This window comes from Panthera onca, chromosome B2, assembly GCF_046562875.1.
Source record: "Panthera onca isolate mPanOnc1 chromosome B2, mPanOnc1 haplotype 2, whole genome shotgun sequence".
In the NCBI taxonomy this organism is placed as follows: Eukaryota; Metazoa; Chordata; class Mammalia; order Carnivora; family Felidae; genus Panthera; species Panthera onca.
In genome coordinates, this window is record NC_138343.1 from 30301284 (window position 1) to 30327502 (window position 26219).

General features: G+C 46.7%; 3 protein-coding genes and 2 non-coding genes across 9 annotated transcripts; 1 reads left to right on the forward strand and 4 right to left on the reverse strand.

Moving 5' to 3' along the window:
* Window positions 1-33: 33 nt before the first annotated feature.
* DDX39B (DExD-box helicase 39B) lies at window positions 34-11473 on the reverse strand. 2 transcript variants are annotated; one of them, XM_078446731.1, is made up of 11 exons: window positions 11303-11473; window positions 9695-10046; window positions 8589-8716; window positions 8202-8294; window positions 5609-5792; window positions 4200-4318; window positions 1982-2113; window positions 1112-1221; window positions 869-1013; window positions 577-724; window positions 34-255 (listed from the first exon to the last, which is right to left on the reverse strand). In XM_078446731.1, the coding sequence occupies exons 2-11, from the start codon at window positions 9903-9905 to the stop codon at window positions 239-241; spliced, it is 1287 nt and encodes a 428-aa protein (XP_078302857.1). In that variant the 5' UTR covers window positions 9906-10046; window positions 11303-11473; the 3' UTR covers window positions 34-238. The 2 variants fall into 2 exon arrangements, with proteins under 2 accessions (XP_078302857.1, XP_078302858.1); XM_078446732.1 differs by lacking the exon at window positions 11303-11473 and adding an exon at window positions 11004-11123.
* LOC132676630 (small nucleolar RNA SNORD83) lies at window positions 5480-5556 on the reverse strand. Its single transcript, XR_009609072.1, has one exon. It is a non-coding gene; the product is annotated as a small nucleolar RNA SNORD83 (small nucleolar RNA).
* Window positions 10474-10551, reverse strand: LOC132668123 (small nucleolar RNA SNORD83). Its single transcript, XR_009605482.1, has one exon. It is a non-coding gene; the product is annotated as a small nucleolar RNA SNORD83 (small nucleolar RNA).
* A 1383-nt stretch (window positions 11474-12856) lies between the features above and the next one.
* Window positions 12857-16059, reverse strand: ATP6V1G2 (ATPase H+ transporting V1 subunit G2). Of its 3 annotated transcripts, none has more exons than XM_060615082.2 (3): window positions 15850-16059; window positions 14542-14642; window positions 12857-14019 (listed from the first exon to the last, which is right to left on the reverse strand). In XM_060615082.2, exons 2-3 carry the CDS (start codon window positions 14599-14601, stop codon window positions 13846-13848), a joined length of 234 nt encoding a protein of 77 aa, XP_060471065.1. In that variant the 5' UTR covers window positions 14602-14642; window positions 15850-16059; the 3' UTR covers window positions 12857-13845. The 3 variants fall into 3 exon arrangements, with proteins under 3 accessions (XP_060471065.1, XP_060471066.2, XP_060471064.1); XM_060615083.3 differs by lacking the exon at window positions 15850-16059 and adding an exon at window positions 15106-15571; XM_060615081.2 differs by lacking the exon at window positions 15850-16059 and adding an exon at window positions 14937-15223.
* A 131-nt stretch (window positions 16060-16190) lies between these two features.
* On the forward strand, window positions 16191-25593 carry NFKBIL1 (NFKB inhibitor like 1). 2 transcript variants are annotated; one of them, XM_060615055.2, is made up of 4 exons: window positions 16191-16373; window positions 16768-17044; window positions 24381-24602; window positions 24783-25593. In XM_060615055.2, the coding sequence occupies exons 1-4, from the start codon at window positions 16317-16319 to the stop codon at window positions 25364-25366; spliced, it is 1140 nt and encodes a 379-aa protein (XP_060471038.2). In that variant the 5' UTR covers window positions 16191-16316; the 3' UTR covers window positions 25367-25593. The 2 variants fall into 2 exon arrangements, with proteins under 2 accessions (XP_060471038.2, XP_060471039.2); XM_060615056.2 differs by having other exon boundaries at window positions 16193-16288.
* Window positions 25594-26219: the final 626 nt, after the last annotated feature.

Here is a 26219-nt window from a genome sequence, read left to right on the forward strand (position 1 = left end):
GGATGGAGCATTTATAGACACCACAGACACATGTGTTTTTTAGTTTTGTTAAAAAAAATTCAGACAATTCAGGAAATAGGAGTTTAGGAGTGGTGGTGATGCAAAAGGGGGAAGTCATGGGGTGGGGGGTGGGGGTTGCCAGGGCAGGTGGCAGTAGTGTCTCCTTCACCCCCATATGCCTGCTGTCATCTCCTGAAGAGGGACAGACGGTCACATTCCAAAACTATGGGTGAGTCCTCTACCGCGTCTGTTCAACTGAAGAGAAAACATGGCACAATTAGAATAAGACATGGAAATGGCGAGGCTGGCAGAAACACCCCCCATTACATGCAGATGCCTGTGCAGTTTGTGGGTACAGAGGACACACTGGGAGTGGGGACAGAAATAATCTGTCATGAGAAAAAGACCCCACACAGAGGACAACTACACATCCCAACAAGGGCATCAAGATCAGGGGACATGAACTTGTCGAGTGCCTGTTATGCACCAGAGACCTTATGTGCGTACATGGGATTTAAGACAAACACACTAAGAACAAGGAGACTGAAGAGCCAGTCTCATGAGATCAATACTCACTGTAGGAGGAAATGTCTATCTCATCAGGCAGCTCACTAATATTGACTTCAAAGCGATCCTGCACGTCATTGAGGATCTTGGCATCATTTTCATCTGACACAAACGTGATGGCCAAGCCCTTGGTGCCAAACCGGCCTGCTCGGGCCACCTGGAAGGAGACAGAGGGTGGCACTGGGAAGACCCAAAAGTAGGAAGACACCCAAAAGGAGGGATGAGGACATATGGTATAAAGACACAGGAAATCGGGAGGTGGGAGGGGACACTGGGATGTCCGTGTGGGCGTGCAGCTTACCCGATGCAGGTAGGTGTCAGAATCCTCAGGCATGTCATAGTTGAAGGCAATGTTCACCCGTTCAATGTCCATGCCTCGGCCAAATAGGTTGGTGGCCACAAGAATTCGTCGTTGAAAATCTTTAAACTGCTGATACCGAGAAAGCCTTTGTGAGAAAGGAAATTAGAAAAATGTTGAGTCCTTTCTCTCAATGGTCTCTTTTCCTTCCCAAGGACACAAATCATCTTTCCATCTCTGACTCACCTCTCCTCCTGGGGCATCCCTCGGTGGATGGCAATGGCTGGGAAGTTCTGCTCCACTAGAAGCTGGGCCAGGGCAATGCAACGCTGCACAGACTTCACAAAGATCACCACCTATGTGTGGAGAGTAGGGGGATGTGGGCCCATGTGGAATGTTAGAGAGATTACGTACGTGCAAGGAATGTTTTCAGTAACTATGCTTTTCTAAAGGAATTCCTCCTAGTCCCTCCCATATATTCCTCTTCTGATCTAAATACAACTTAGCCTTTCTCACTCAGCTCTTGACTTCTCCTAAGCAGACATGCTGCAGAGAAGGTACAGAAAATAACCAAAACTACCAGGTGTGTTGAGAGACAAGAATGAGGCAACCTCATGAGAAAGTGGTAAAAATTAAAACTAAAGTCTGGAAAGACCAGGACCAATATTTCCTGCTCATCAAGAACATCCAACATAAAAATTCTACCTTAATTTTAGAAAGTTTTTGGTGCAGATAAACTACACAACAGGTAAAGTGATGAAACGCTTCTTCTCGGTAAATAACACAAGAAACAAATTTAAGAACCCAACAAACCTAAGATATTTTGGAACTTTTACAAGATTAAATCCCCTCAAGGATTTTCTTCATTGAGATTTTTATTTACTGAATACCCGGCTGTGACAGCCATGGAACAGGAAAGCAGCTGCTCACACCTTGTTCATGCTCAGCCCCAAAAGACATCTGAATTCTCACTTAAGAGAATTTCATTTAAAGACAATTTCTCCACCATTCTCTCTCACATCGCATGGATCATATCCTCAATTAAAGGGTACTTAACCAGGTTTCTGCTACAGTTGGAGACGTGCTCATCCCTCTACTGGACCTTAAACAACTGACCTGATTGAACTCAAGGACATCGAGAAGGTCAAAGAGCTTCCGGTTCTTCTCGTTGTCCTTCAGTTTCACGTAGTACTGCTGCAACCCATGCAGCGTCAGCTTCGTCTCATCATCCACGAAGATCTCCATTGGCTGGGGGGGAGGGGGGAGGAAGGGGTGGGGAACGGGAGGAGGGCAGAGTGGGGGGGTTAAACCTGGGGGGGTGGAGGAACTTGATCTCCAATACACCCCATGGGGGGGATGGGGAGAAGAGAGAAGATTGAAAACCCCACCACATCCCCAAAAATACCCCCATTTTAATGTGGTCTCTTCCACATTAGATCTAATTTCCTTCCTATCAAGTCTTAAGACTGCCCAGCTACAAACTGTCATGGGAAGGGAAATTTGCAGGGAGGTAAAGGAGCAGTGAGACCACCCAATGGCAAGATGCCATTACCTCAAAGGCAGGTGGTACAGGAAAGAAAACAATAGATGATCCCCCAAGGGCCAATATGATCCAAACACCCGGGAATTGGTGGGACACAGTGACTCAAGGTCAGAATAACTCCACCAAAGCTGGTAATAATACAAGGGAGAGGACAGAAATTGCTCCGAGTATCCTCCCAACTAAGAGAATCATATCCACATTAGGAGGGTGGATATCTGTTAAGATCAGAATACTACAATGGACACAGTCAAAATGCCATAAAAAGAGAAGCAAAAGTTACTCAAGGCGAGTAACAACTTGCCCTCAGACCACAAGGGAACAAAGGGAACAGAACATTGGTCTCTGAACTAAGAGCCAAACCAACTATAGTGTTACATGGAAGGTACCAACAGATGGTGCTAAGAAACAAATTCAGAGCAGTAGATACACACTCATCTTAAAAAAAAAATACACACACACACACACACACACACACACGCACGCACAAAACCCTTGAAGGGGAGGAAGGTAGCATAAAAAAATAAAAACACAAATTGACACAAGACTCCACTCTAGAGCCCAACTTTCCTAGCACTCTTCACTAACCTGGGGACATAATTAACATGAACACCCAGGGTCCAAGATTTTAGGAAAGGATGTGTGCCATGGGAGAAAACCAAAAGCCCAATCCCAGAAAGCTAGCAGGATAGCAAAGGCAGGCTTTCCAAAAAGAAGTTCCATGACCTCCTTCAAATCTAATTCTAGCCCCACGTATAGCTAAAAATAGCAAACATCCCATGGGGCGGAGCAGTACAGGTTGGGAAAAGAACACACTGCACTACTTATACGACAGGCCCCGTCTAGCCCCAAACCCTAACACCCACCTGGTTACTTCCAAGTGGAGCTCCTCACTTTACCTTTCCCACATCCCTCTCCTTTGCCTTTGAGTATTAAAAAAAAAAATGTCTTAAAAAAGAAAAAAAAAAAATCTACCCCCCCTTTCAGGACACCCCTCCCCCCAACACATATGGGGGGAAACGGGGAGCACGGCACGCCTTGGATTCAGGAAAAAAACCGGGAACGGAAAAAGAGGCTGGTTTGGTCCTCGGCTTCCTGGTCAGGTTTCCCCGCGGCCTCCGCTGCCGCCATCCACCGCTGGTGCCGTCTGCATTTCCCCCGCCGCTCCACGGTGCTTCTCCGCTGCCGGCTCACATCAACCGAGCTTCCGGATGGGTGCGAGGAGGTATGGATGGTAAGGAGTAAGGGATCGGGGACTGAGGTGCCAGAGGCCCCCACCCCTGGAGGCGGGGAGGGAGCGGATTCATTTGTGCTGTTTGCTCTTCTTTTGGACATGCCCTGCCATCTGTCTGTCCCTCTCTTGCTCTCCTGCCACCGGGAGGTTGTGAGTTTTGAGGAGCAGAAGGCTCCAACTGTGTGCTCGATGCCACCTTGAGGGTGCGTGGCTGTAAAGGGGTGTATAGGAGACGATGGGTGGGTGGTAGGGCAGAAAATCCTGCCCTCCCCCAAAAAGGAAGAAGAGGTTCAAAAATGCTGTGATGAAAAAAAAAGGTCGAACACTACCCGCTCTCAAGTTAACCCGACCAAGTCTTCCGGAGTTTCCCTGGCGCCCGCGCAGACCCTAACACTAGCTGTCTCTGCCTCTATGTGTCTCTTCAAGGAGTCATCACTCCCAGATGGGCACGTGCCCCCTTCTTGGCACTTGAAGGACAAGGGAGTCTGGAGGAAGAGGGCGCGGAAGGGGAGGAGGCAGTGGGCGGGGAGTGGAGGGAGAGAAGGTAGAAGGGTATTTACGTCTTGCATGAACTTGCGGCAGACTGGACGGATCTCTTTGCTCAAGGTAGCACTGAACATCATGACCTGCTTCTCATGGGGGGTCATGCGAAAAATTTCCTGGACATCCCGACGCATGTCTACAAGAAAAAGGAAGACGACTGTAAGACAAGAAGCATACATCATAGACAAAGACCAGAGACAGCCCAATGAGGTGATGGCTGCTGGAAATGGGTAAGGAACAGTCATTTCACAGTAAGATTTGTCTCAGGTCTTCATTTATTCTGACCACCGTAAAATCACATCCATTGTAATAACACAACAGAAACAGCACACAGTGGAATCTGAAATAAAGACTTGGGATCGGATTCCAGCTGTTTTAACCAGACAAGAAATGAGACGAAAAAACCCCAAAGCTCACAATTATGATATAGAGATAAGGCCCACTGCAGAGGCTCTCGAGTATAAGCATAAGCATAAACTTACAAGCATAAGACCCTTGAGAAATTCTTTACAAGGCCCTTGTCCATACTTTCTCCCCACACCCCTGCTGTCTACAAATATTGTGCACCAAATTACATTCCAGTTGTCAGAGTCCATTTTGTGGCTCCTCTGGATCACGCTTTCCTATCCAGCCAGGCAAACAAGACATCTCTACCTGGAGCCCATCTTAGAGCTCACGTTAAAATAGTCAAAGATCAGGGGCACCTGGGTGGCTCAGGTCATGATCTCAGTTTGCGGGTTCGAGCCCCACATCGGGCTCTGTGCTGACAGCTCAGAGCCTGGAGCCTGCTTCAGCTACTGTCTCTCTCTCTTTGCCCCTCCACAACTCCTGCTCTCTCTCTCAAAATTAAACATTAAAAAAAAATTTTTTTAGGAGTCAATCATTTGGAATGACTTGTCCCTGGGGCCACGTCCATCCCAACGCTCTCATTTATTAAATGTGAGTTCTCACAATTTTCCTTTCTTAACCGCACGTGACACACTGAAATACAGAAAAACCCCATAAACTCTCCACATTAATCCTAGAACTTAGGTCTAAAGATTTACTCAGCTATAAACTGACAGATGCTGTGCAGAGGATGCCAGAGAGTAAATGGCTTTCCTCCTTCAGTTTATTACCAACCCCTGACACCCAGTATAAGAATCTGTAAAGGAGAGAATAGTGGTGTGAGCAATGTCTAAGATCAGCAAAGTCACTCCTCTCAAAGAAACAAAACCTCTATCACAGGACAAAATACACTTCTCCTTGCTCACCCAAGTTCCTTAAAAGGCCTCACAAAAATCGACAGGGGAGCCAGAGCCATCAGTCATGGGTGATAGATGAAGAGTCATCCCAGCACTAAAGTGCTCCTGAATCAAAAAAACATCATTTGGCTCTAAAGGGCAACTCCCTGATCACCAGCCCCCTTGCCAGCACTGCCACTCACCGAGCTGTTCAAGCATCTTATCACATTCATCCAAGATAAAGTGTTTAATGTGTTTGAGATTGAGGCTCTTATTTCGAGCCAGGGCTAGGATGCGGCCAGGGGTCCCCACGACGATATGCGGGCAGTTCTTCTTCAGCACCTCTTCATCCTTCTTGATAGACAGACCACCAAAAAACACCGCGACCTGTATTAACCCAGAAAAAAACAGTGTCTCACAAGGAAGGAAACAGTCCAATCTCCCCGCACTTCCCATCCTTTCAGTTTAATCTAAGTGAACTTTGAGTATTTCAAAGGTAAAACGAACATCAAAGACCACCTGACCTAAAATTCTTATTACATTCCCCAAACGCTGAAGCTAAGAAACATAAATAACTTGCCCAGAGTTATGTGGCTAATCAAGGAAGTCAGGACTAACACTTTCTTCTGACTTAATCTAATAATCTTCCTTCCCATGATGCTATGGCCACACTTCATTTTAAGAAAGGACAGCAAGAAATCACCAGAGTGCAAAGCACCACAAAAAGCTCATGAACATCAAGTTTTCCTAACCGAACTCAGATTTTTAAATGCCCCTGCACAAACCCTATGAAATTACGGTTTCAAGCTGACCACATTACTCCATGTTATAAACATTAAGAAAAGATCTGCTGAGGATCTAGTCTTTACTATAGGATCACATGACACCAGAAACTGCTTTCTAGTTTCAAGGAGAGAAGATCAAGTACAGGATCAGACTGTCACAATGAAACTAAAATCACCCAGTTTGCAACAAAACAGGAGGTACACAAAATATCAGCTATGAAGAATTCTTGCCAAAAATGTTTAACTTCAGTCAGTTGAGCTTTCAAATTCGTATTTCAGTTAAAGGAAATACTAAGGGGAAAAAACAAGTTAAAGAACCACGTAAGGGAGTAACCAGACAAATCCAGAGACAGGATATTCTATAGAACTAACCCAACCTTTTGAACGAATCACTTTAGCACAATTTTAAACAAAAGTAAGAATTACGTCATGCCAATTTGCAGTTGATCTTAACACCAAGAATATTCTCTTTTGGGGCGCCTGGTTGGCTGAGTCAGAAGAACACGTAACTCAATTTTGGAGTCATGAGTTTCGGCCCCACGTTGGGTTAGAGATTACTGAAATAAACTTTAAAAAAAAAAAAAAAAAGGTTCTCTTTTGAGCCACATGAGCTGATGAGCTGGACCTATAGAGGAGGAAGTACAATTCTAGCTCACTAATAAGCCCAACAATGAATGTTTCCAGTCATAACAATGGAAACCGTTTTCTGGTTTTCAACTTTTTAGAATCAACCAGCAGCAAGACCACTCCAGTTAAAGGACAGAAAGTGAATGTCAATGACGCTGACAATTTAAGAAGAGAGATATTACTTGACACGCATATATAACATTTAGATTATTTTTAAAGGATTAAAATTTTCAAATAACAAAACAACACGAACAAACATCTCTCATGAAAAGAAATCATAAACACCTGAAGTTTGATAAACTGAGAGAACAGTGCCAATACCTGGTGTCGCAGAACCATTAGAGAAAAAAGCAAAAAAATTAAAAAATTAAAAAAAAATAAAGGTAACTAGTGATTACCTTCCGTAAAGTGCAATTAGAGACAGGAGAATACAAATCTTTTTGTTATGAAACCTTTTAGTTTACTCAAAACATGTTACCACGAGATACTGATCATTATTACTTTGGTTTTTAAGAAATTATTTTTAGTTTAGCACTAGGACTCAACATTCCTAGTTACTTTAAAACATAAAATAATGAATAACAGGAGAAAATCACAACAATCCAAACAGAAGTACTATTCTTTACCACATCCTAGCCAGAGGAGTAGAAAGTTATACACATCAGTGCTTCTCAAACTCCAATTACCTGGAGATCTTATTTGAATACATATTCATACTCAGGAGGTCTGGGGCGGTACCCATATAATCTGCATTTCCATCAAGCTTCCAAATGATGCTGAAACTTTGGGTTTGGAAACCACACTATAAAAACCAAGGTTATATACAGAAAACAACCCAAGCCTACTCTGTTGTGGCCACCAAACATCTTTCAATTTTCTGCCACTTTCAGGAATCCTCAAAATTCACACACCACACTAGAAATGTTTTGGAGCTTCCAGCTTCTCTTGCCACACACCCCAAAATTCTCAAACTCAACCAAAGCACAGTGAAATCTTTCAAAGTCAGTGTAAAGAAATAGTAAACAAAAGCGTGGTCTCATGGTGAGCACCCTTCATAGCCTAACCATGCAGTCTCCTGCTGCACAGCTATATTCACACAATCTGTTAAAAACTAAAGCAAACTAAAGATTCTCCAAAATTAGAGTAAAGCAAACATCTCAGAAATTATAATGTGTACTCAAATGAACCGTAAACTGTAAATCCCTTGCATACCAAAGTTTACAGAAACTTACCACCTAGAACGTGCAAATGACATTCATATAAAGATAATTTAACATCTATGGACGTGAAGACGGCTGACCTACAAGTCTTCAATGCCTACAACTCTTCAATGCCTACAACTCCCCACATCCTCTTCCTCCCAAGTGTCTTTACCCTGGCTTACCTTGACATTGGGCATGTATTTAGAGAAGCGCTCATACTCCTTGCTGATCTGAAAAGCCAACTCCCGAGTATGACACATCACCAGCACAGACACCTTGGGGTGGGGAGAGCAGACAGAGACAAACAGTATATCCCTTTACTATCTCCTCGGGGCAGTGATGGTCACAAAAATACATCTGACAGATTATAAATGACCTCAATTCTGAGATCTAAGTCATTAACCACATAATTTCTATGCAATATCCCACGTGGCCATCAGAAAAAGGTAACCGAGGTCATCTTTGCAACAAACACCCGTGGCTCTGAATGCAGCTTGTAGCTGAGGCAAAACACCCTTCTCAAAAATTCCTAACCAAAATGTCTTCCACAGCACTTTCCCCAAACGTACCTGTCCAGTAACCGGCTCCAGCTGTTGCAGTGTGGCCAGCACAAACACTGCTGTCTTTCCCATGCCTGACTTGGCCTGGCATAGAACATCCATTCCCAAAATGGCCTGAGGGATGCACTCATGCTGGACTAGAAGGAGGGATGGGGGGAGAGATAAATTACACTTCAGTCTTCAGTAACTCCACAACCTTTTTCACCATTCCAAACCCATTTCTCACCACTCAATTCTTAAATGGTTCTCATCAACTTCCAGGCCCTTTCTACCTCTGTTCCCTCCATCAAATTCATCCCAAAAGCAGACATTCCTAGTTCCTCCTGGCTTTGCCCTCCTCCAACTCCAGTGCCTGGCCTCTTCCACCCACCAAGACTTCACCTTTGGTGCTCCTGGCTCTGTCCCTATTTCCTTTAATCTGTAACAATCCATGACATCTGAGTGCCTGCCCCAGGCCGTTTCTCCTACTTAGCTTGCCATCTTTAGGCCATGTAACCCTGGACACAAATGAAGGGTGTGGTAGCTGACCCAAAAGCAACTCATTTTAGATCAGCCACAAAGGTTTCCAGAGACCATAGTTGGCCTGGCCCAATAGAGACTAAAGGTCCAACCAGCTCTTCTCTGGAAATTCAAAATTAGAAGACTAGGTAACAAAATTAAAAACAAGTAGACAAACGGACGCCTGTGTGGCTCAGTCGTTAAGCATCTGACTCGGTTTTGGCTCAGGTTGTGATCTCATGGTTCATGGGATCTCATGGGATCAAGCCCCACATTGGGCTCTGCACTGACAACTTGGAGAAATTCTCTCCCCCTCGCTCTTTGTCCCTCCCCCGCTCATTCTCTCTCAAAATAAATAAACTTAAAAGAAAAAAGTAGGCAAAGAGAAAAGCCAGTCACAACAACTAACAGCAGTTGCTTTTAGGTCACTAGCTTTTTCATGTTACCATGAATGAAAAACCGATCTATACAAATCTCTCCCGCTAAAATAGTTCTCGATACTTTATCTCCTGATATACCCTAAATAAATATGTATTATCTGAGGAACTGTTTTACACACCTGTTTCTTGTTCCCTTAAAGAACCTAATGAATACTCTAGGCCCAGTAGAAAATTTACCTTCTGACGGATGCTCAAAGCCACAGTCAACAATGGCCCGGAGCAACTCTGGCTTCAGTAGGAAGTCACGAAAGCCAGAGCTGTGGATGGAGACATAGGAGCCCTTGACATCCTTCTTGGCAGGGGCCTCAGCCCCGTCTCCCCCTGCTGCTGTCTCCACCTCATCTTCTTCATAGTCCAAGAGCTCATTGTCCACATCGTTCTCTGCCATTCCTGGGCCGGCAGGGGGAGAAGGGGAGGAGTCTCCGGAAGGGTTCACGCAGAGTTAAGTGAAAACAAGGGAGGAGAGTGGGGGCTTGAGCAACAGTTTAAAAAAACAAACAAACAAAAAACCTAGTTTCTGATAGAAGAGCTAGGAAAAAAACAAACAAGAAAAACAAAAGACTTATTAGTCGTGAGCAGAGCCTTCACCACCTCTTTTCCATCCCCACACTTTTCCCACTTTCCCTGTACTGACACCTTTATCTGGAAAGAAAAATAACAAGAACACAAAACATAAAAGCAAACATAATATAGTGGTCCCAGGTGAGGCGGTTAAGACACAAGTTCCCAAAGAGATTAGGATCAGAGTAGCATAAACCAGAAAGCAGGATGGGGAGAACCAGCATATGAACTCCTGATCTGTTAAGTAACAACAGTGAAGGAAATAGATAATGAAAAGCAAAATGAATCAAGAGAGCGGAGAATGGAGACAACAAGATAAAGACAAGTCCTGAAAAACCATCAAAGGAAGACTTTTTGCTTTCCCTACATCTCAAAGTGTTGACCCCTAACAAGGCAGCCATCAGTTAAGGGTGATAGATTAAGGTCATCATTGCGCAAAGTGCTCACTTCCCAAAATACAAACATCATTTGGCTGCCATCCGCGTCCCACTCCTCAGTAACCTCCTTCTGGTGCTTAAGAAATCCCTGTGTAATTAATGTGGGGGGGGGGGGATAGAAGAGTACAGTAAGAGAAATGACTAGGTCGGAGATGAATACTATCTTCCCTCCGCTACAATTAATAGGAAAAAAGGTACTCGAGATAAACTCTCACTCCAGCTGTACTACAAACTCTAGTAAGGGATCTCATCACCCTTCGTTACTCTTCAGCTGAGACTCCTTTCCTATAAACACACAATGACATCACGCATAAACATTTGGAAAATGTTCCAAGTAAAGGCTGGTAAATCGAGGTAAGAAAAGTCCAACGAGGCCCGTAAGGCGGCTCCTCCTCCTATTCCCACCTTGGGCCATTAAGAGGACCCAGAGATGAGAAGGTGAAAAGAGCCCCACCCTCCGCAAATGCCCAGAAACAAAGAGCACCTACCGCCGCCTCTCACCATCGCTGGGGCATCCGATAAACGAGGAGCCCAACGAAGGAGCAGGGAGCAAAAGGGACACAATGGCGCTAGGGCCACCATCTTGGATTGGGCCCCCTACCTTCCCTGCCCCCCCCCCCGGAACTCTTAAGAGCTCTCAAAAGGGATGCAAGCAATGGAAATAACGACCCATCTAGGCCCCAGGGACCAGACCATAGTCTGTGGAAGGGGTATCAGGAGTCCACGAGGCAGAATGGCCGCAGAGAAACGCAGATGGAAGCAGATGATAAAGAAGGCCAAAGCTTACCTGACCAAGGCGAGCGCATATGGCGGCGGCAACAGCGACGAAGGAGGGAATCTGCCTTCACTTCCGGTTCTCGGCTTCCCTCTTACCAGGGCCTCCCGCCTTCTCGGCTGCCAGCGCGCAGGCGCAAGGGACCGGAAGACGACCCTTTCACGATCCCATAGTTCTGCGCGCTCCGGGGTTGCCTTTAGGAAATGCCTGTGTGAAAAAAATTTTTAAAGCCACTTCTAACTCCTCCGCTACTGCAAGTAACAAAGGGCATAAAGGAAACTGGCATCCTCTCCTACTGTTATATATTTTCTCGTGCCCTATTCTACTCCATATACTTTACCTCTTCCTTTAGGTTCTTGTCGGGCAGGTCTTCTCTCCGGGCACCCCTCCGTAGGCTCACCGCTCGGTGGAAAAAGGGTGGCGGGGACTGAGAGTTCCCACGGGGTCCTTGGCCTGGTAGTCAAGGTGACCCGGGTGCGTCAGCGTTGGAGCTAGAGAACGTGGGACCTCAGTTGAGGGGAGGAATGAGTCTGAGCCGCGCGTAGGGGTCCTACCCTTTCCCCTTGCCCAAAATGTTGGCCGATGTAGTTGGTGCCCCAAGGGCCCTGAGGCTATGGGACAGGAAATTCGAGTCTGGAAGGTGTTCTAAATCCACTGAGTGGATTCTGCCTCAGGTTTTAAAGAAGTGGTGGGGCTTGAGGGTTACGCAACATTATATAAATATTGTTAATTCGACCAGAATGTCTTTAGCCCCGCCTCCAGCAGCCCCATTGTTGAGCTTGAATTTTTTCCTTAATGAAGCATTTGATAACCCAGTCTTTGATATGCTACCAAAGTCAGATGTGATGTCAACAAAAATGACAGCAAACATTCGGCTCTTTACCTGTTACCAGTTAGCCACTTAACAGTAAGGAATAGGTACCATTACTGCCATTCTACAACAAGCAAAGCAACAGATCGAAAATAAAGCTAGCTGTTTAAACATCGTTTAGTCTCTATTGTATCCTGCCTCCCTGCTTGAAGAGTCCGGTTAATAATTACCCTATGGATTACTTCATTGGTTCAAGTCTTTGGTGAAGTAGGCATTGTTCTGCGGCCAAGAGAAGGAACAGTGATCCAAGGATGATGTTTCCGACTTTAAGTATCAATTGATTCAACAGTATTTATCAGCGGCCTACCCTGTGCCAACCGCTAACCTAGGATCCGGGGACTCGGTGAACAGCCCTGTCATCAGAGTTCACATTCCAGGGAAGACAACATATAAACAAATGTCAAGTAGTAATAAGTGCCATGAAGAAAAATAAAGCAAAATAAGGAGCAAAGAGTGCTTGTTAATACACCCCAGCTTTTCTCTATAGTTGCCATTGTAGTTCTCGGGTTCCCAATGAGGAACCACATATGTTCCTCATTTAAGAGAAACAATAACATACTAGTTGCTTTTATTTTTTCCAACAAGCTTCAAAGGACAGCGCTTTGGGGTATTTGGGGAATACGTAAATAAGGAACAAGAGAGTGAATGAAAGTGAGAAATGATGAAGCAAAAAGGAAGCTGCTTCCACACACCAATTGATTTGCCCATAGGTTTTATTTTTATTATTATTATTGACACTTTTTTATTGTTACAAAGGAAAGGATGTTAAGGATGTAGAAAGGGAGGCCATGCATACAAAGGAACACAGCATCACTTTACATCTCAGGAAGCAGTGAACATCTGATGGGTCTTTGGGGAAATCGGAAAAGGAAAGGGAAAAATCCAATAAAAAGACCAATTTAGAGACAAAAAGAGAGACTACGAAATGCAACATCTTCCTGGAACCACAGTAGAGAGGCTGAACGAGGTCTTCATTTCCTTTTCAGGGACCATAAAGTCTCTGGGAAAAGAGAGGTGGGAAGAGCCAATTCTTCAGAAAAATTACTAGGTTCACAGAATGAGTGAGTGAATTAGACAGCCATTGACAAATGTGAGGAAACAGTTGTGTTTTGGTTTTGACGGTGGGCAACGGGTGGTAATAATATCATAGGGCGGACATTTATGGAATCACAGCAACTACATGCCAAAAACCATGCTAGGCTCTTTACAGAGTGATTCCCAATCATTGCAGCAGTCCCGTAAGGTATGTATTATTGTTATTATCACCATCAGCATCATGCCAGTCTTGCAAAGGAGGACACTGGACTACAGATTAAGTAGCTGTCCTGGGTGCACAGCCAGAAAGTGGCAGGGTTGGGAAAGGAACCCAAGGCTTCCAGGCTCTGAAGTCAAAGTGTTTTTTTCCACATCCCTACTTATCCATGCTACAAATTTCACAGAGGGTTTCGATGAGAGTGACTTGGGAGTTTACAAGGTCCCAGTGAAGGTTAAAGAACAGTAAGGAGACTCAGATCTGAACAGGGTACTTTTCACAGAGTTATTGGATCTTGCCCCTAGAATTTCTAGGGAATGGAAAGGAGAGAAAATGGGAAAGAAGCAGTGAAGATGGCAGGTGGTAATTTTGTTTGGGGGGTTTCTTTGAGGAAGGGACCTGGAAGGGAACAGTCAGGTCCTATGGTGAATTCTAGACAGCAATCCGGTAGTTGGGGTGGACCTGGGGCCTGACGTCACAGACCATGCCAAGAAGTTGGGCCAGGACGCGTTCACGGTTTCTCTGCTGGGAGCTCTGCATGCCCTGTACCTGGCGTCTCGTAGCCTGCTCCACCTCAGCTGAGAGGTTCCCCTGGGAGCCCATGGCCTGGGGGATCGGGAGAGGGGCAGAAGACAGAAAGGCAAAAGCAGAAACACAGAAAGAAGGGTACAGGTATGTGGAGGAAAAAGTCCTGGAGCAAGGCTAGGAAGAAAAGCCCTTGCCAAAACCACCCCCATCCCATGGAAATATCCAGACACCAAAGAAAGCAACACAATTCCCTTTCCTTTGAGATTTGACATGCAACTTCATCCTAAAACAACTGGAAAACCCCCACTACCTCACCATACATGACCATAAAACTTTGCCTTCCACCCCAAATGACATCATACTCCACACAGATGGTGGCAAGTCCCCCCCCCCCCCCCGCCCCACAAGCCATCCAAGTCTTTAAAAACTCTCAGATTCTCATACATCTCACATATCTTGAACAATAACGTGGTCCCTGCCAAGGGTCCCTTTCAGCCCTTTACCATCTTGTTTTCTTCTAGGGTCACCCCATACACACCTCATCAGATGCACCCACCAACTTGCACCCCAGGATCCCATTTCAACTCTCCCACAACGCACCGCCTGCTGCTTGCTCTGGAATTCCTGCTCTCGCTCTCGACGGTAATGCTCCACCTCCATCTGGGCCTCCTCCTTTGCCTGCTTCAGACGCCGGGCCTTCCCTGGAAGCAGAAGAAGGGATAGGGGGTGGGAGTAGACCCCCTCACAAAATGTGATAGTAGGGGTCATTCCTTTCCAGAAAGTTTTGCTGCCATCTCTCAGCCGACCAGGTGCTAGATTCTAACACCCACCCCCCTAATCACCCTCCTAATCAGCCTCCTAATCAGCCAGCCCAGCCCCAGCTTTCTCCCCCGCCCCACCCCGGCCTTGGATTTTCCCAGGGACTCAAATGTTTGCTGTCCCCCTGCACCCCAATTTTCTTTCCAGACTCTTAAGGGAGAGAAAAGGGAACTCACTCTTTCTGGCATCTGCCACCTTCTCAGCCGCCCGCTTCTCAGCTTGCAGGAGCTGCTGGATACCCTGAGACTGACTGGCCATTTCTGTCGTTATGGCTGATGCTGTTTCGGATGCTACCAAGGTACCAGAAGGCTCCCCCAACCCCCAACACACATACACACCACCTACTCCTCTTCCACCAGCTTCTCGCTGCAATTCTCCACTGTCCCTGGGTCTTAGTGCTCCCCTTTTCCGCTAAGCCTGCTGCACCAGGTGTCTCCCCCAAACTGATCCTCCAACTGATGGCTGGTCTCTTCTCCCACCTCTCCCACGGGCAGTACCCAGAAGGACCACCTGGGAGCAGCAGAGACCAGGCCCAGAGCTGCTCGCTATCATCACCGCAGGTGTAGGGTTTTCCGGGTCGATGTCTAGCAACCGGGACAGGGGCAGAGAGGAATGAGAAGGAGGCATAGAGGGCTTGAAAATGGGGTGAGAGGGAAAGGAAGTCAACATGTGCCATTAATTGGGAAAAGAGTATGCTGGGTTTCTGAATTCTTCCTACTTCTCTGCCTCTCTTTTTTTTTTCTACCTCCCCTCTCTCTTTTTCTGTATCTTTCCCAAGTCTAAATTTTCATTTGCCTTGTCCTACTCTTTTTAATTTTGTTTTAATGTTTATTTATTTTTGAGACAGAGACAGAGCATGAGTGGAGGAGGGGTAGAGAGAGCCAGAGACCCAGAATCCGAAGCAGGCTCCAGGCTCTGAGCTGTTGGCACAGAGCCCGACGTGGGGCTCAAACTCACGATCTGTGGGATCATGACCTGAGCCGAAGTCGGACGCTCAAGCAACCAAGCCACCCAGGCGCCCCACTTTTTTTTTTTTTTCAATGTCTTTCACACATGTCTTTTTTGATTTGTCCCAGTTCTTGGCCTCACCGTGGTTTTAGTTTTGGTTTTCCATTTTCACCATGATTTTTAATCCTCTTCATCTCCCCTGTTTTTTCTCTCTTATCTATCTCTGAACCATCTCATCTCTCTTCCCTGTTGGGGGAGGGGAAGCTAAATCTCTAAATCACCGTTTTTACCCTCCCTTGCTCGGCTCCTTTTTCGCGTCTACCGTCCAGTCTTACGGTTTCAGACGGACCCTTTACCTTAAGTTCCCCTAGTTTCCCCCCGAGGCCAGACTAAGGGAACACCCCCCCCCCCCTTCCCCTCGGAGAGAGACGACATCCGGTAACGTGCCTTCCAAGTGCGTTTCCGCCCTTTACCTGCGTCTCGGCGTTCGCCATTTCCGCCAGCCTACAGTGTCTCCGCCCTTCCCGCCTCCCTTCTTCCGAGCGTCTTAAACACAGGCCTCGGGCCTACAGCTCTGGGGGTACTTAGGGGGGCGGGGGGCAGGTCTGATGAGTAACCCCTCCCCCCAGGTCCCAGAGGGAGAAGCCTCCACATCTGTCTGCCGGGTAGATTATATTCAATTTCTAGATCATTATTTGAAATTATCTGTGACTTTTAAATTCAGATTTCTGTTGATTAAAATGTCCCCCATCATTATTTATTTGTCTTTTTCAAAGCCCCGTATTAAAACTTACCTGGGCTAGTGAGCCTCAAAAGCAATTATTTATCCTTTTCTCAAATTTTACATTAAAAATGTCTGTGACCCAAGCCCACTTCAAAATTGTTTTCAAACCTATCATCTGGTTAAGGGATGAGCGTTAGGATAGGCCTCATCTATTCCTGAAGATGTAAAAAGAAGGGGAACCGAAGGGAGGAACAAGATGGAATGTCAGGGATGGTGGGGGAGGGACCAGGCAAGGCTGGGGCCCTGACTGCTGCCTTTTTCTCCTTCTTCCTCAGCCCAAGACTTCCATGGCCTCCACTTCCCGCCGCCAACGCCGAGAGCGTCGCTTCCGTCGTTACTTGTCTGCAGGACGGCTGGTCCGGGCCCAAGCCCTCCTCCAGAGACACCCGGGCCTTGATGTAGATGCTGGGCAACCCCCACCACTGCACCGGGCCTGTGCCCGGCACGATGCCCCTGCCCTGTGCCTGCTTCTTCGGCTTGGGGCTGACCCTGCCCACCAGGACCGCCACGGGGACACGGCGCTGCACGCTGCTGCCCGCCAGGGCCCTGATGGTGAGTTTGCCTGGTGGGGAACAAGGTCATGAGCGGCTAACTAAACGGGAAGGAGATGAAGGCCAACAAATGAAAAATAAGCTAGCGATGCAGAGGAAAGTAGCTGTCCACGTTGGCATGTGGCAGTCATTTGTGCCTTTAGGTTGCTGAGCTACCATTCATTCTCTGAAGATCCCAGCATTCTCGAAACAACAACTTCAATTTTCACATCTTTCTACATTAGTAGCTACTGTGTGTCTTGACTGGTTGTCAAGACACAGTACAAAAAGTAGAATAGAGGGTACAAAAAGTAGGATAGAGGGTAGGTTCTGCAGTTAGATTGCCTAGGTTCAAATCCCAGCTCCACATTTAACAGCTGAGTATTCTTGGGCAACTTCCTAAACTTCCCTGAGGCTTAGTTTGCCCGCGTGCAAAGAGTTAAATAACTCTTGCTATATTCCAGTACTTCTCACAAAACCACTCATCTAGTCCTCCCAACAACCCTATGAAACTATAAGAATTAATATTATCCCCTATTTCTCAGATGAGAAAACAGCACAGAGAAGTAAAATAACTTGCCAAAGCCCCCCAGCGACAAAGTGGTAGAGCAGGGATTATAACCCAGGCAGCCTAGCTAGACCGTCTGTACTCTGTAACGACTGTGTTATCCTGGGTGATACATTACAGAATTATACAATGATAGTGCCCATGTTCAAAGCACCCATGCTGTCACGTATGTTTTGAGAATGAACTGACACCATATGCAGTTAGAGCACCCGGCCTGTGATTAACATGCAGTAGATGCTGGACGTCGTTTCCATTATCAGCGGATCCATACTCCCTTAGCCTCAGTTCTGCAACTCAAAACACTAAGAGCCAAACATTTTTCATCAGTCAGCCACCAGAATCGTTTGGAGAGAAAACCTAGCCTGAACTAAAGGGAGACTATCTATCATCCATTTTTATCCTACTGATGGCGTGTCACTGCAGAAACATTTCACGTGTTTGGTTACCGGAGCTACCCAGGCCCTCCTCGGCTACCTAAGATACGATGTATGTACTTTCAGGTCAGCCCTACCAAGTCCCAAAAACAGCTGAGTTCTGAGAAACCTTTGACACTGAGGGTTTCAGGTGGGGACCTATTGACAGCGGAGGCAGCTCAGTAGAGATAATAGCCCTTAGGAAAATAAAACCCTCTAGAGATTTTCCTTCTAGTGAGAACGTTGGAGGAAAATCTGGGTTGGAATGAACAACCTTAACTCAGTTTGATTGCTGTTACCATCCTCCAGCTCCCCAACAGAAACCTCTCACCCCAAAAACTTCTCCCCATATGGTAAATTTAAAAAAAACCCTTTAATTCCCCTTAACATAATGAGATAGGCTGGCATATTCAGATTTTTTGTTAAAAACAAAAAGAGCAGGTGTGCAAAATGCAGGCATCTAATTTGACAGCTCACGTTATACATGGCAAGAGAGCAGAGGACCGTGTGGCAGATCCCAGACCTCCTCCAAGTTCAGCCTCTACCCCTTACCGGCTGTGTAACAGGAACATGCAACTTAACTTCCGTGACCCTAATTTGCCTTTTTTATCATTATTATTATTATTATTTATATTTTAACTTGCTTCTCTAAAATGAAAGGTGTGACAAGTAAATGAGGCAAGTACTTGGCAGATTTGGCGCTCACTAGATGAGAAGTATTGTTATTTTTATTCTCATATTTTCCAATTATGGCTTTTTGAGTAATAAAACTACCTCATAGCGTGGCAGGATTTTCCTTCGTCGTATTGACATCTAAGAAGCATATGAGATTGACGCTATTATCTCATTACAGATGAGGAAAGCAGGGCCCAGAAAGTTCAGGAACTTATCGAAGTCTCATAACTGACAGGTTGTTGTCTTTCCTAAGGGGGACCTGCTCTCAGGTCATTCCCAAGCCCAGGTGTCCTCTCTGGCCTTACTTCCTCCTGTTCCCCTGACGGTCCAGCCACCAGGTGGCCTTCTGGCTCTTTGGTAAAATGGCCCGTCTCATTCAGCTTTGAGCTGCTCTAGAGACCATTCTGTCTTAAAATGCAAATATTTCCTTTGACCAGATGAAATGACCCAGGATCCCCTGAGGAGGGGAGGTTTTCTCCCATTGCCACATTAGGCGAGAGATGAGGCAGTTCATGCTGGATTGTCTGGCTGCGCGGTCACAACCGATGAGAAGCCAGTGAATGGCTTTTGGTAACTTCTTTTTGGGACCCATCACCTCATGGGGAAGTGGTCTTAGCTGCCTAAGACCCCCATATAAACACACCTTAGTCAGACAATAACCATTCTCTGCGTACAACAAGAATTAGTGGACACTAAGAAACGGCCTTTGCGAAAACAATCAAGTCCAAAGCCAGCCTGGTTTCTTTGTGTGTGTGTGTTTTTTTATGTAACATTTACTGTACTTCTGTTCTGTGCCAGCATAGTACCTGACATCGCCCACCCATTACTCACTTTGACCTACACAGTAGGTGTAAGCGGTGGCCCGTTTTGCAGATAGCTGAGCCATCTGGTTTATGTTCCATTTGCCTTTCAGCCTTACCTACCATGGCACAACCGCAAACCTGCAACTCCAGCTACCCAGCTCTGTCTTCAGTGACCCCAGGCATGTTTTCACAAGACTGCCTTCCCATCCACCTGATTTCCACTTTGCTAAGTTATCCTCCCTTTCCAGCCCAACATAAGCCCCACCTCCTTTTTGGAGCCCTCTCTAAACACCCTGCCCACTTTTTGTTTTTGTAATTGTTGGTTTATTTTGAGACAAAGAGAGAATAAGTGGGGGAGACAAAGAGAACTAGAGGGGAAGAGAGAACAGCAAGCAGGCTCCACACTGTCAGCACAGAGCCCTATGTGGGGTCAAGCTCACAGATGGTGAGGTCATGACCTCAGCCAAAATCAAGAGTTGGCCACTTAACTAACTGAGCTACCCGGGTGTCCCCACCCTACCCACTTTTACCTTTTTTTCCTCTGTGCCTCTATCAACCATCACTCAGTATAAACTTACAATATTGGTGGTTTTTTTTTAATGTTTTTATTTATCTTAGAGAGAGAGAGACAGAGCATGAGCTGGGGAGGGTCAGAGAGAGAGGGAGACACAGAATCTGAAGCAGGCTGCCGGCTCTGAGCTGTCAGCACAGAGCCCGATGCAGGGCTCGAACTCACAAACAGTGAAATCATGACCTGAGCCGAAGTTGGATGCTTAACCGACTGAGCCACCTAGGCTCCCCAAATACTGTTTTTTTTAAAAAGTGTGTTGGACCAGTGAGTGTGAACGTGATGTTAAAATAGAAATCATGGGGCGCCTGGGTGGCACAGTCGGTTAAGCGTCCGACTTCAGCCAGGTCACGATCTTGCGGTCCGTGAGTTCGAGCCCCGCGTCAGGCTCTGGGCTGATGGCTCGGAGCCTGGAGCCTGTTTCCGATTCTGTGTCTCCCTCTCTCTCTGCCCCTCCCCCGTTCATGCTCTGTCTCTCTCTGTCCCAAAAATAAATTTTAAAAAAATGTTGAAAAAAAATAAATAAATAAAATAGAAATCATGCCTCGTTATGGGGAGGGGAAGAACAGTGCTTCCACCACTAAGACACAGAGCGTGTTTTTACTTCAAAATTTTTTTTCATCTAGATTTTTCTCAATATTAAAGGACAACATATTAAAGAACCCTGGGAAGTTGATTTGTACTGCTAAATTGATGATGAAAGTGGCATTTCAAATCACTGGTGGGTGGTGAGCTATTTAAGAAACAATTTTGGAGTATTTGGTTCATCTAAGGAAAGGACTCCTACCTCACCCCTGACTCAAAAGTATATTACCGGAGGGCCGCCTCAGTGGCTCAGTCAGTTGAGCATCCGACTTCAAGTCATGTCATGATCTCATGGTTGGTGGGTTCAAGCACATCAGGGTTTGCACTGGCAGCACAGAACATGCTTCAGATTCTGCCCCTTCTCTCTCTGCCCCTCCCCGACTTGTGCGTGCACACGCTCACACTCTCTCGTGCTTGCTCTCTCAAAAATAATCAATCAATCAATCAATCAATAACGGGGGCACCGAGTGGCTCAAGCAGTTGAGCATCCACCTCTTGATTTCGGCTCAGGTCATGATCCCAGGGTTGTGGGATTGAAACCCATGTCAGGCTCCACGACCAGCATGAAGCCTGCTTAAAATTCTGTCCTCTCCCTGCCCCTTTCCCCGCATGTCCACATGCTCTCTTTCTCTCTCTAAAATTAAAATAAATAAATTACAGCAGCTTAAATATCTTAACATGACAGGAAGGGTGTGTAGCAAATTCACAGGAGACATTTCCTTTGGCGGTGAGGGGCAGATGGGGAATAATATTCAGAAGGCAATATTAGAGAAAGCTTTAACTTTACCTATGATACTTTATTTCTTTAATACAAAATAATGTTGCAAAAATGACAGAACAGTAACATACCTTGTGGGAGGAGTGGGGGCGCTTATTGTACTATACTTTTTTAATTTGTTTAGATTTCTAAAAATAAAAATTAGTAGAAAAAAAACACTAGAGAATATTTTTATAATCTTAGAGTGGGGAAAGCCTATCTAAGGATGACGTAAAGCCAAAAGCAATGAAAGAAAATATTGATACGTATTTAACTACATAAAACCTTTCTAAGGATGGGAGAAAATATTTACAAATACTTGGCACAAGGTATAAAAGTATACAAAGTATACTACAAAGTATAAAGAGCTCTCATGTCTACATGTATAATTTCCAGGGAAAAGTAGATGAAGAACATGAACAAGTCATTCACAAAAGAGATAAAGAGCCAGGGGCATCTGACGGGCTCACTTGGTAGAGATTGTGACTCCTGATCTCAGGGTCATGAGTTCAAGCCAATGTTGGGTGTAGAGATTACTGAAAAACAAAATATTTTAAAAAAGAAGGACACAAGGAAAGAAAGAAAGAGAAAGGAAGAAAGATTGGGCCAAAACACATTAAAAAAGGAAAAAAAACAATGAAATCTTTTCCTCTATCAGATGAGCAAAATTAAAAGGGTGGGTTTGTGATACTCAACTTTAGTAAAGGACAACACAGGCACTCATATTCTGTATCAGGGCATATGTTGGCACAAATTTGAGAGCAATTCAGTAAAATCGCACATGTTCTTTGACTCAGAAATTCCACTTCCGAGAATCTACCCCACTCCTTGTCCACAGAGATATATGTAGGAGGCTGAACATTTTTGGAAACAAAGTCTGTTGACTGGGGGTGGGAGATGTTTGTTTCATATGCATAGCGGAACACTACACAGTCATAAAAAAGAATGAGGTGGGCTGTGTATACTCTTGTGGAAAAATACAAATGAGACGTTAAGTGAAAAAAGCAAGTTGCCAAACAATAGAAATAGCATGGTCACATACCTCTGAAAAAAAGACACCCATATATGCATTTATACACACCAAGACAGGACTGGAAGGGACCACAGCAAACTGTTAACAGTGATTAAATTTATTCTTCATTCTTTAAAAAGAGAAAAATTTTTTCACATCAGTTGTATCCTGTTTACATTAAAATATTTACCAAATAAGATTGGAAGACAGCCACCCATAGTCCTACCACACAGAAACCAGAATTTTTACACATTTCCTTCTAGTTATTTTTTTTAACCATAAGATTTGGCCTCTTTTTTTCATATGGTTGTGACTGGATCCCATGTATGGTTTTATAGCCAGTTTTTTCCTCACACAGGCATCATTTTTAGTGGCTATTTAATATGCTGTACTATATTTTACTTGCCCTGTTTTTTAGTTGGAGGCCTTACTCCTTAAAATCTATGAATTTTAAAACCTCCTATGGGAGTCTGAGCACCCACCCACCCTCCCGCTGCTGTGAACCCTAATGGGGAATAAACAGTTGAAAGACAGGACCAGGTATTTGCTGGATGGGACAAGTTGGGAGGGCTTGTGACCAGTCACATCAGTAATAAGTACCCCCTTCCCTCATCCTGATATGGTTTGGGCTGGGCGGCGCTCAGAGTTGCACCAAGAGGTGATGGGTGGGGGGTGATGGGCCTTGGCCAGCCCAGGTTGGCCCATTCTGTTTTCCTGCCTTCCTGGCAGTGACAGGACAATCCTTCCCTTGTCCCATCCTTTTGTCAGGTGGCCAGTACTTCCCAGCACCACAAAATAAGGATTTAAGAACTGCCGACCCATTTCCTCCTGCCCTAGGGAGAGAAAGTAGGTCCATAGGAAGGGAGGGTACTTCACTCACCTTCCTCTGTCCCCGGAGTGAAGAGGTGCTTGGTGGCCATGGTAGGTGGGCTTGACCAGGGGTAGAGGGCTGGGTTGGTAGTGAAGTGAGCAGCATGGCCTTCTGCTGATGCTAGAGTGGATGCAGTGAGGGCTCAGGAAGAGGGGGGTTCAGGAATGTCAGTCCCTCTGCTGTTTACCCCCAGCCTCCTGTCAGCCAGCCCTTGGGTGGGACCGTCTATCTCAGCCCTTTTCCCCTGCCCTAGGTCAGCAGTCATTTGGAACAACTTTGCTCTGTTCCTGGGAACATTTCCCTTTACTTCCCAATCCCCCTTCCAGTATGCCCCATATGAGGTTGGCTGAGAGAAATTCCCCTGAAAACACTTATTTTACTCAGTTCATTGAAAAGCATTGTAAGGGCCTCCTGAATGGCTCAGGTCAGTTAGACATCCTTCTCTCGGTTTGGGCTCGGGGCATGATCTCATGGTTTCATGAGATGGAGTCCCACATCAGGCTCTGCACTAACAGTGTGGCGCCTGCTTGGAATTCTCTCTCTCTCTCCCTCTCTCTCTACCCCTCCCCCAATCACGCTGTCTCTGTCTTTGTCAAAATGGGTAAATACTTTAAAAAAAAAAAAAAAACCATGTACAAAGGCACCTATTATTTATTTGTATATCTATAATGGTACAGAGTAAAACATTCAGGTATTTTACCAGTCTGAATTAGTTTTGGATGAGAAACACAGTAAGGGTTATAAAGTGACAGTATTTTCAAACTAAAAACGAAGTACATAGTTAGAGGTTTTTGACATTGCCCATGGTGGCTGGACGCAGACTCGAAAATGTCATTTAACATAGCAGAACTCCCAGGACACTGAAACAGTTTGTGGGAACATAGGTCATAATATTGTAAACTACCACACTTATCACGCATGTGGTAAACTATCAGTAAATATTTGTCGGTGACCGTGATTTCCTAATGCCCAGGAGACTTCCATGTGGGCAACCCTTTCCGTTGCTCTAAGACCAAGGGAGGGAGTGACCAGCAAGATTCAAGATGGCAGCCTGCCAAGGAGTGGGAGTCCCAGCTAATTTCTGCTCACTGCTCTCCCACCAACAGCCTACACGGACTTCTTCCTGCCACTGCTGAGTCGCTGCCCCTCTGCTATGGGAATAAAGAATAAGGATGGGGAGACCCCTGGGCAAATTCTGGGCTGGGGGCCTCCCTGGGATTCTGCTGAAGAAGAGGAAGAAGACGAGGCCTCTAAGGAGCGGGAATGGAGGCAGAAGCTGCAGGGAGAACTGGAGGATGAGTGGCAGGAGGTCATCGGGAGGTTTGAAGGTAAGGAATCCATTCCCATCCATAGCTGCCCTTCTTCCCCTTGACTGCTTTTCCTGTACCCACCACATGGGTGCTTCCACTGGCTTCCTGTGCCCCCTTTCTCTGAACCTCCCTGCCGCTCTTGCCTGTCACCTTTTCACAGCATCTCCCCGACCACCCCCATCCTGCCTTCCCAAACAGATGATGCTTCCCATGAGACCCAGGAACCCGAGTCCTTCTCAGCCTGGTCAGATCGCCTGGCCCGGGAACATGCCCAGAAGCAGCAGCAGCACGAGGCAGAGGGAGCCCGCCGACCCCCACGGGCTGAGGGCTCCAGTCACAACTGGCGACAGCAGGAGGAGGAGCAGCGGCTCTTCCGAGAGCGAGCCCGGGCCAAGGAGGAAGAACTGCGTGAGAGCCGAGCCAAGAGGGCACAGGAGGCTCGTGGGGACCGAGGGCCAGAGCCAGCCAGGGCTGGGCCCAGGGCAGAGCACCCAAGAGGAGCAGGGAGGGGCAGCCTTTGGCGCTTTGGCGATGTGCCCTGGCCCTGCCCTGGGGGAGGGGACCCAGAGGCCATGGCTGCAGCCCTGGTGGCCAGGGGCCCCCCCTTGGAGGAGCAGGGGGCTCTGAGGAGGTACTTGAGGGTCCAGCAGGTCCGCTGGCACCCTGACCGCTTCCTGCAGCGATTCCGAAGCCAGATTGAGACCTGGGAGCTGGGCCGCGTGATGGGAGCTGTGACGGCCCTTTCTCAAGCCCTGAATCGCCACGCGGAGGCCCTCAAGTGACCCCAGGGAAAGAGTGAGAAACTGCAGGGAGTGCAGCCTTAGAGGCAGGGCAGTAGTAAGGGGCAGGTCAGGGCGGGGGTGACGAGGAAGAGGCTGATGCTGCCCCGCGCCGCGAAGGATATGGGGTGGGAGTGAAACTTGTAACGAGTGGGGGTGGGGAGGATATGGGCCACCGCCACTGCTCCTTGACTCCTCCATTTCCTAATAAGACCTGGTTCCACATCTCACTCCCAGTGTCTCCTCTGCCTTTTTCCATTGCTGTGGTTTTCATCATACGTGACATCTCCTTTCCCACCCCGCCTGCCAAAACCCGCAGCTCCTACACACCTGCAACACACACGCACACACTGAGCCGCGCTCTCAGCTGGAGGCAGGAAGGCCCTGCTTGCCCACCCCCATACCTAGGCAGCCAGGAGAAGACCCATGTTGCCCCCCAGTCTCACTCCCCTCCCTGCGCTGGGCTCCTCTACTCTGCAGGCAGTGACTGGAGAAATAGATGTGAACAGAGGCAAAAAAGGGAACAAAACCAGTTTCCCTCCTCTCCCCAGTTCCCCGGGGCAGAACCACATCCTCCTCCCCACTTAACACCCCCTTCCCCCGGCACAGGGCTTTCCCTTTGCTGAGTCACTGAACGTTCTGAGTTGGGGGCAGCTGGAGCTGGGGGCCATGAGGAGATTGTGGGAGGACGGGATAGAAGCAGAACGGACAGAGGAAGAGCCCTGTGGGGGAGTGGAATTTCGGTTGCTAAAATTAGGAGCCGGGGAGGGAGGTGGAAAGAGCCAAATTATGTAACCTGGGTTGTCTGCTCTTGGGCAACCAGGGATCCACACCCAAGGCTATCTCCCCTCTAGCT

Coding starts and splice junctions, on each gene's coding strand:
- DDX39B (XM_078446731.1), bottom strand. CDS start 9,905: ATGGCAGAGAACGATGTGGACAATGAGCTCTTGGACTATGAAGAAGAT. Junction 8,295..8,588: donor TGGAGCCGGTTACTGGACAG/GTACGTTTGGGG, acceptor CCCCACCCCAAG/GTGTCTGTGCTGGTGATGTG. Junction 1,222..1,981: donor ATGTCCTTGAGTTCAATCAG/GTCAGTTGTTTA, acceptor CTCCACACATAG/GTGGTGATCTTTGTGAAGTC.
- NFKBIL1 (XM_060615055.2), top strand. CDS start 16,317: ATGAGTAACCCCTCCCCCCAGGTCCCAGAGGGAGAAGCCTCCACATCT. Junction 16,374..16,767: donor CCTCCACATCTGTCTGCCGG/GTAGATTATATT, acceptor CTTCTTCCTCAG/CCCAAGACTTCCATGGCCTC. Junction 24,603..24,782: donor GGTCATCGGGAGGTTTGAAG/GTAAGGAATCCA, acceptor CTTCCCAAACAG/ATGATGCTTCCCATGAGACC.
- ATP6V1G2 (XM_060615083.3), bottom strand. CDS start 15,436: ATGGCACATGTTGACTTCCTTTCCCTCTCACCCCATTTTCAAGCCCTC. Junction 14,643..15,105: donor GAGAAGCTGGTGGAAGAGGA/GTAGGTGGTGTG, acceptor TTCTGCTTCCAG/GGAAGGCCCGGCGTCTGAAG. Junction 14,020..14,541: donor TCCAGAGCAAGCAGCAGGCG/GTGCGTTGTGGG, acceptor CCGATCCCCCAG/GCCATGGGCTCCCAGGGGAA.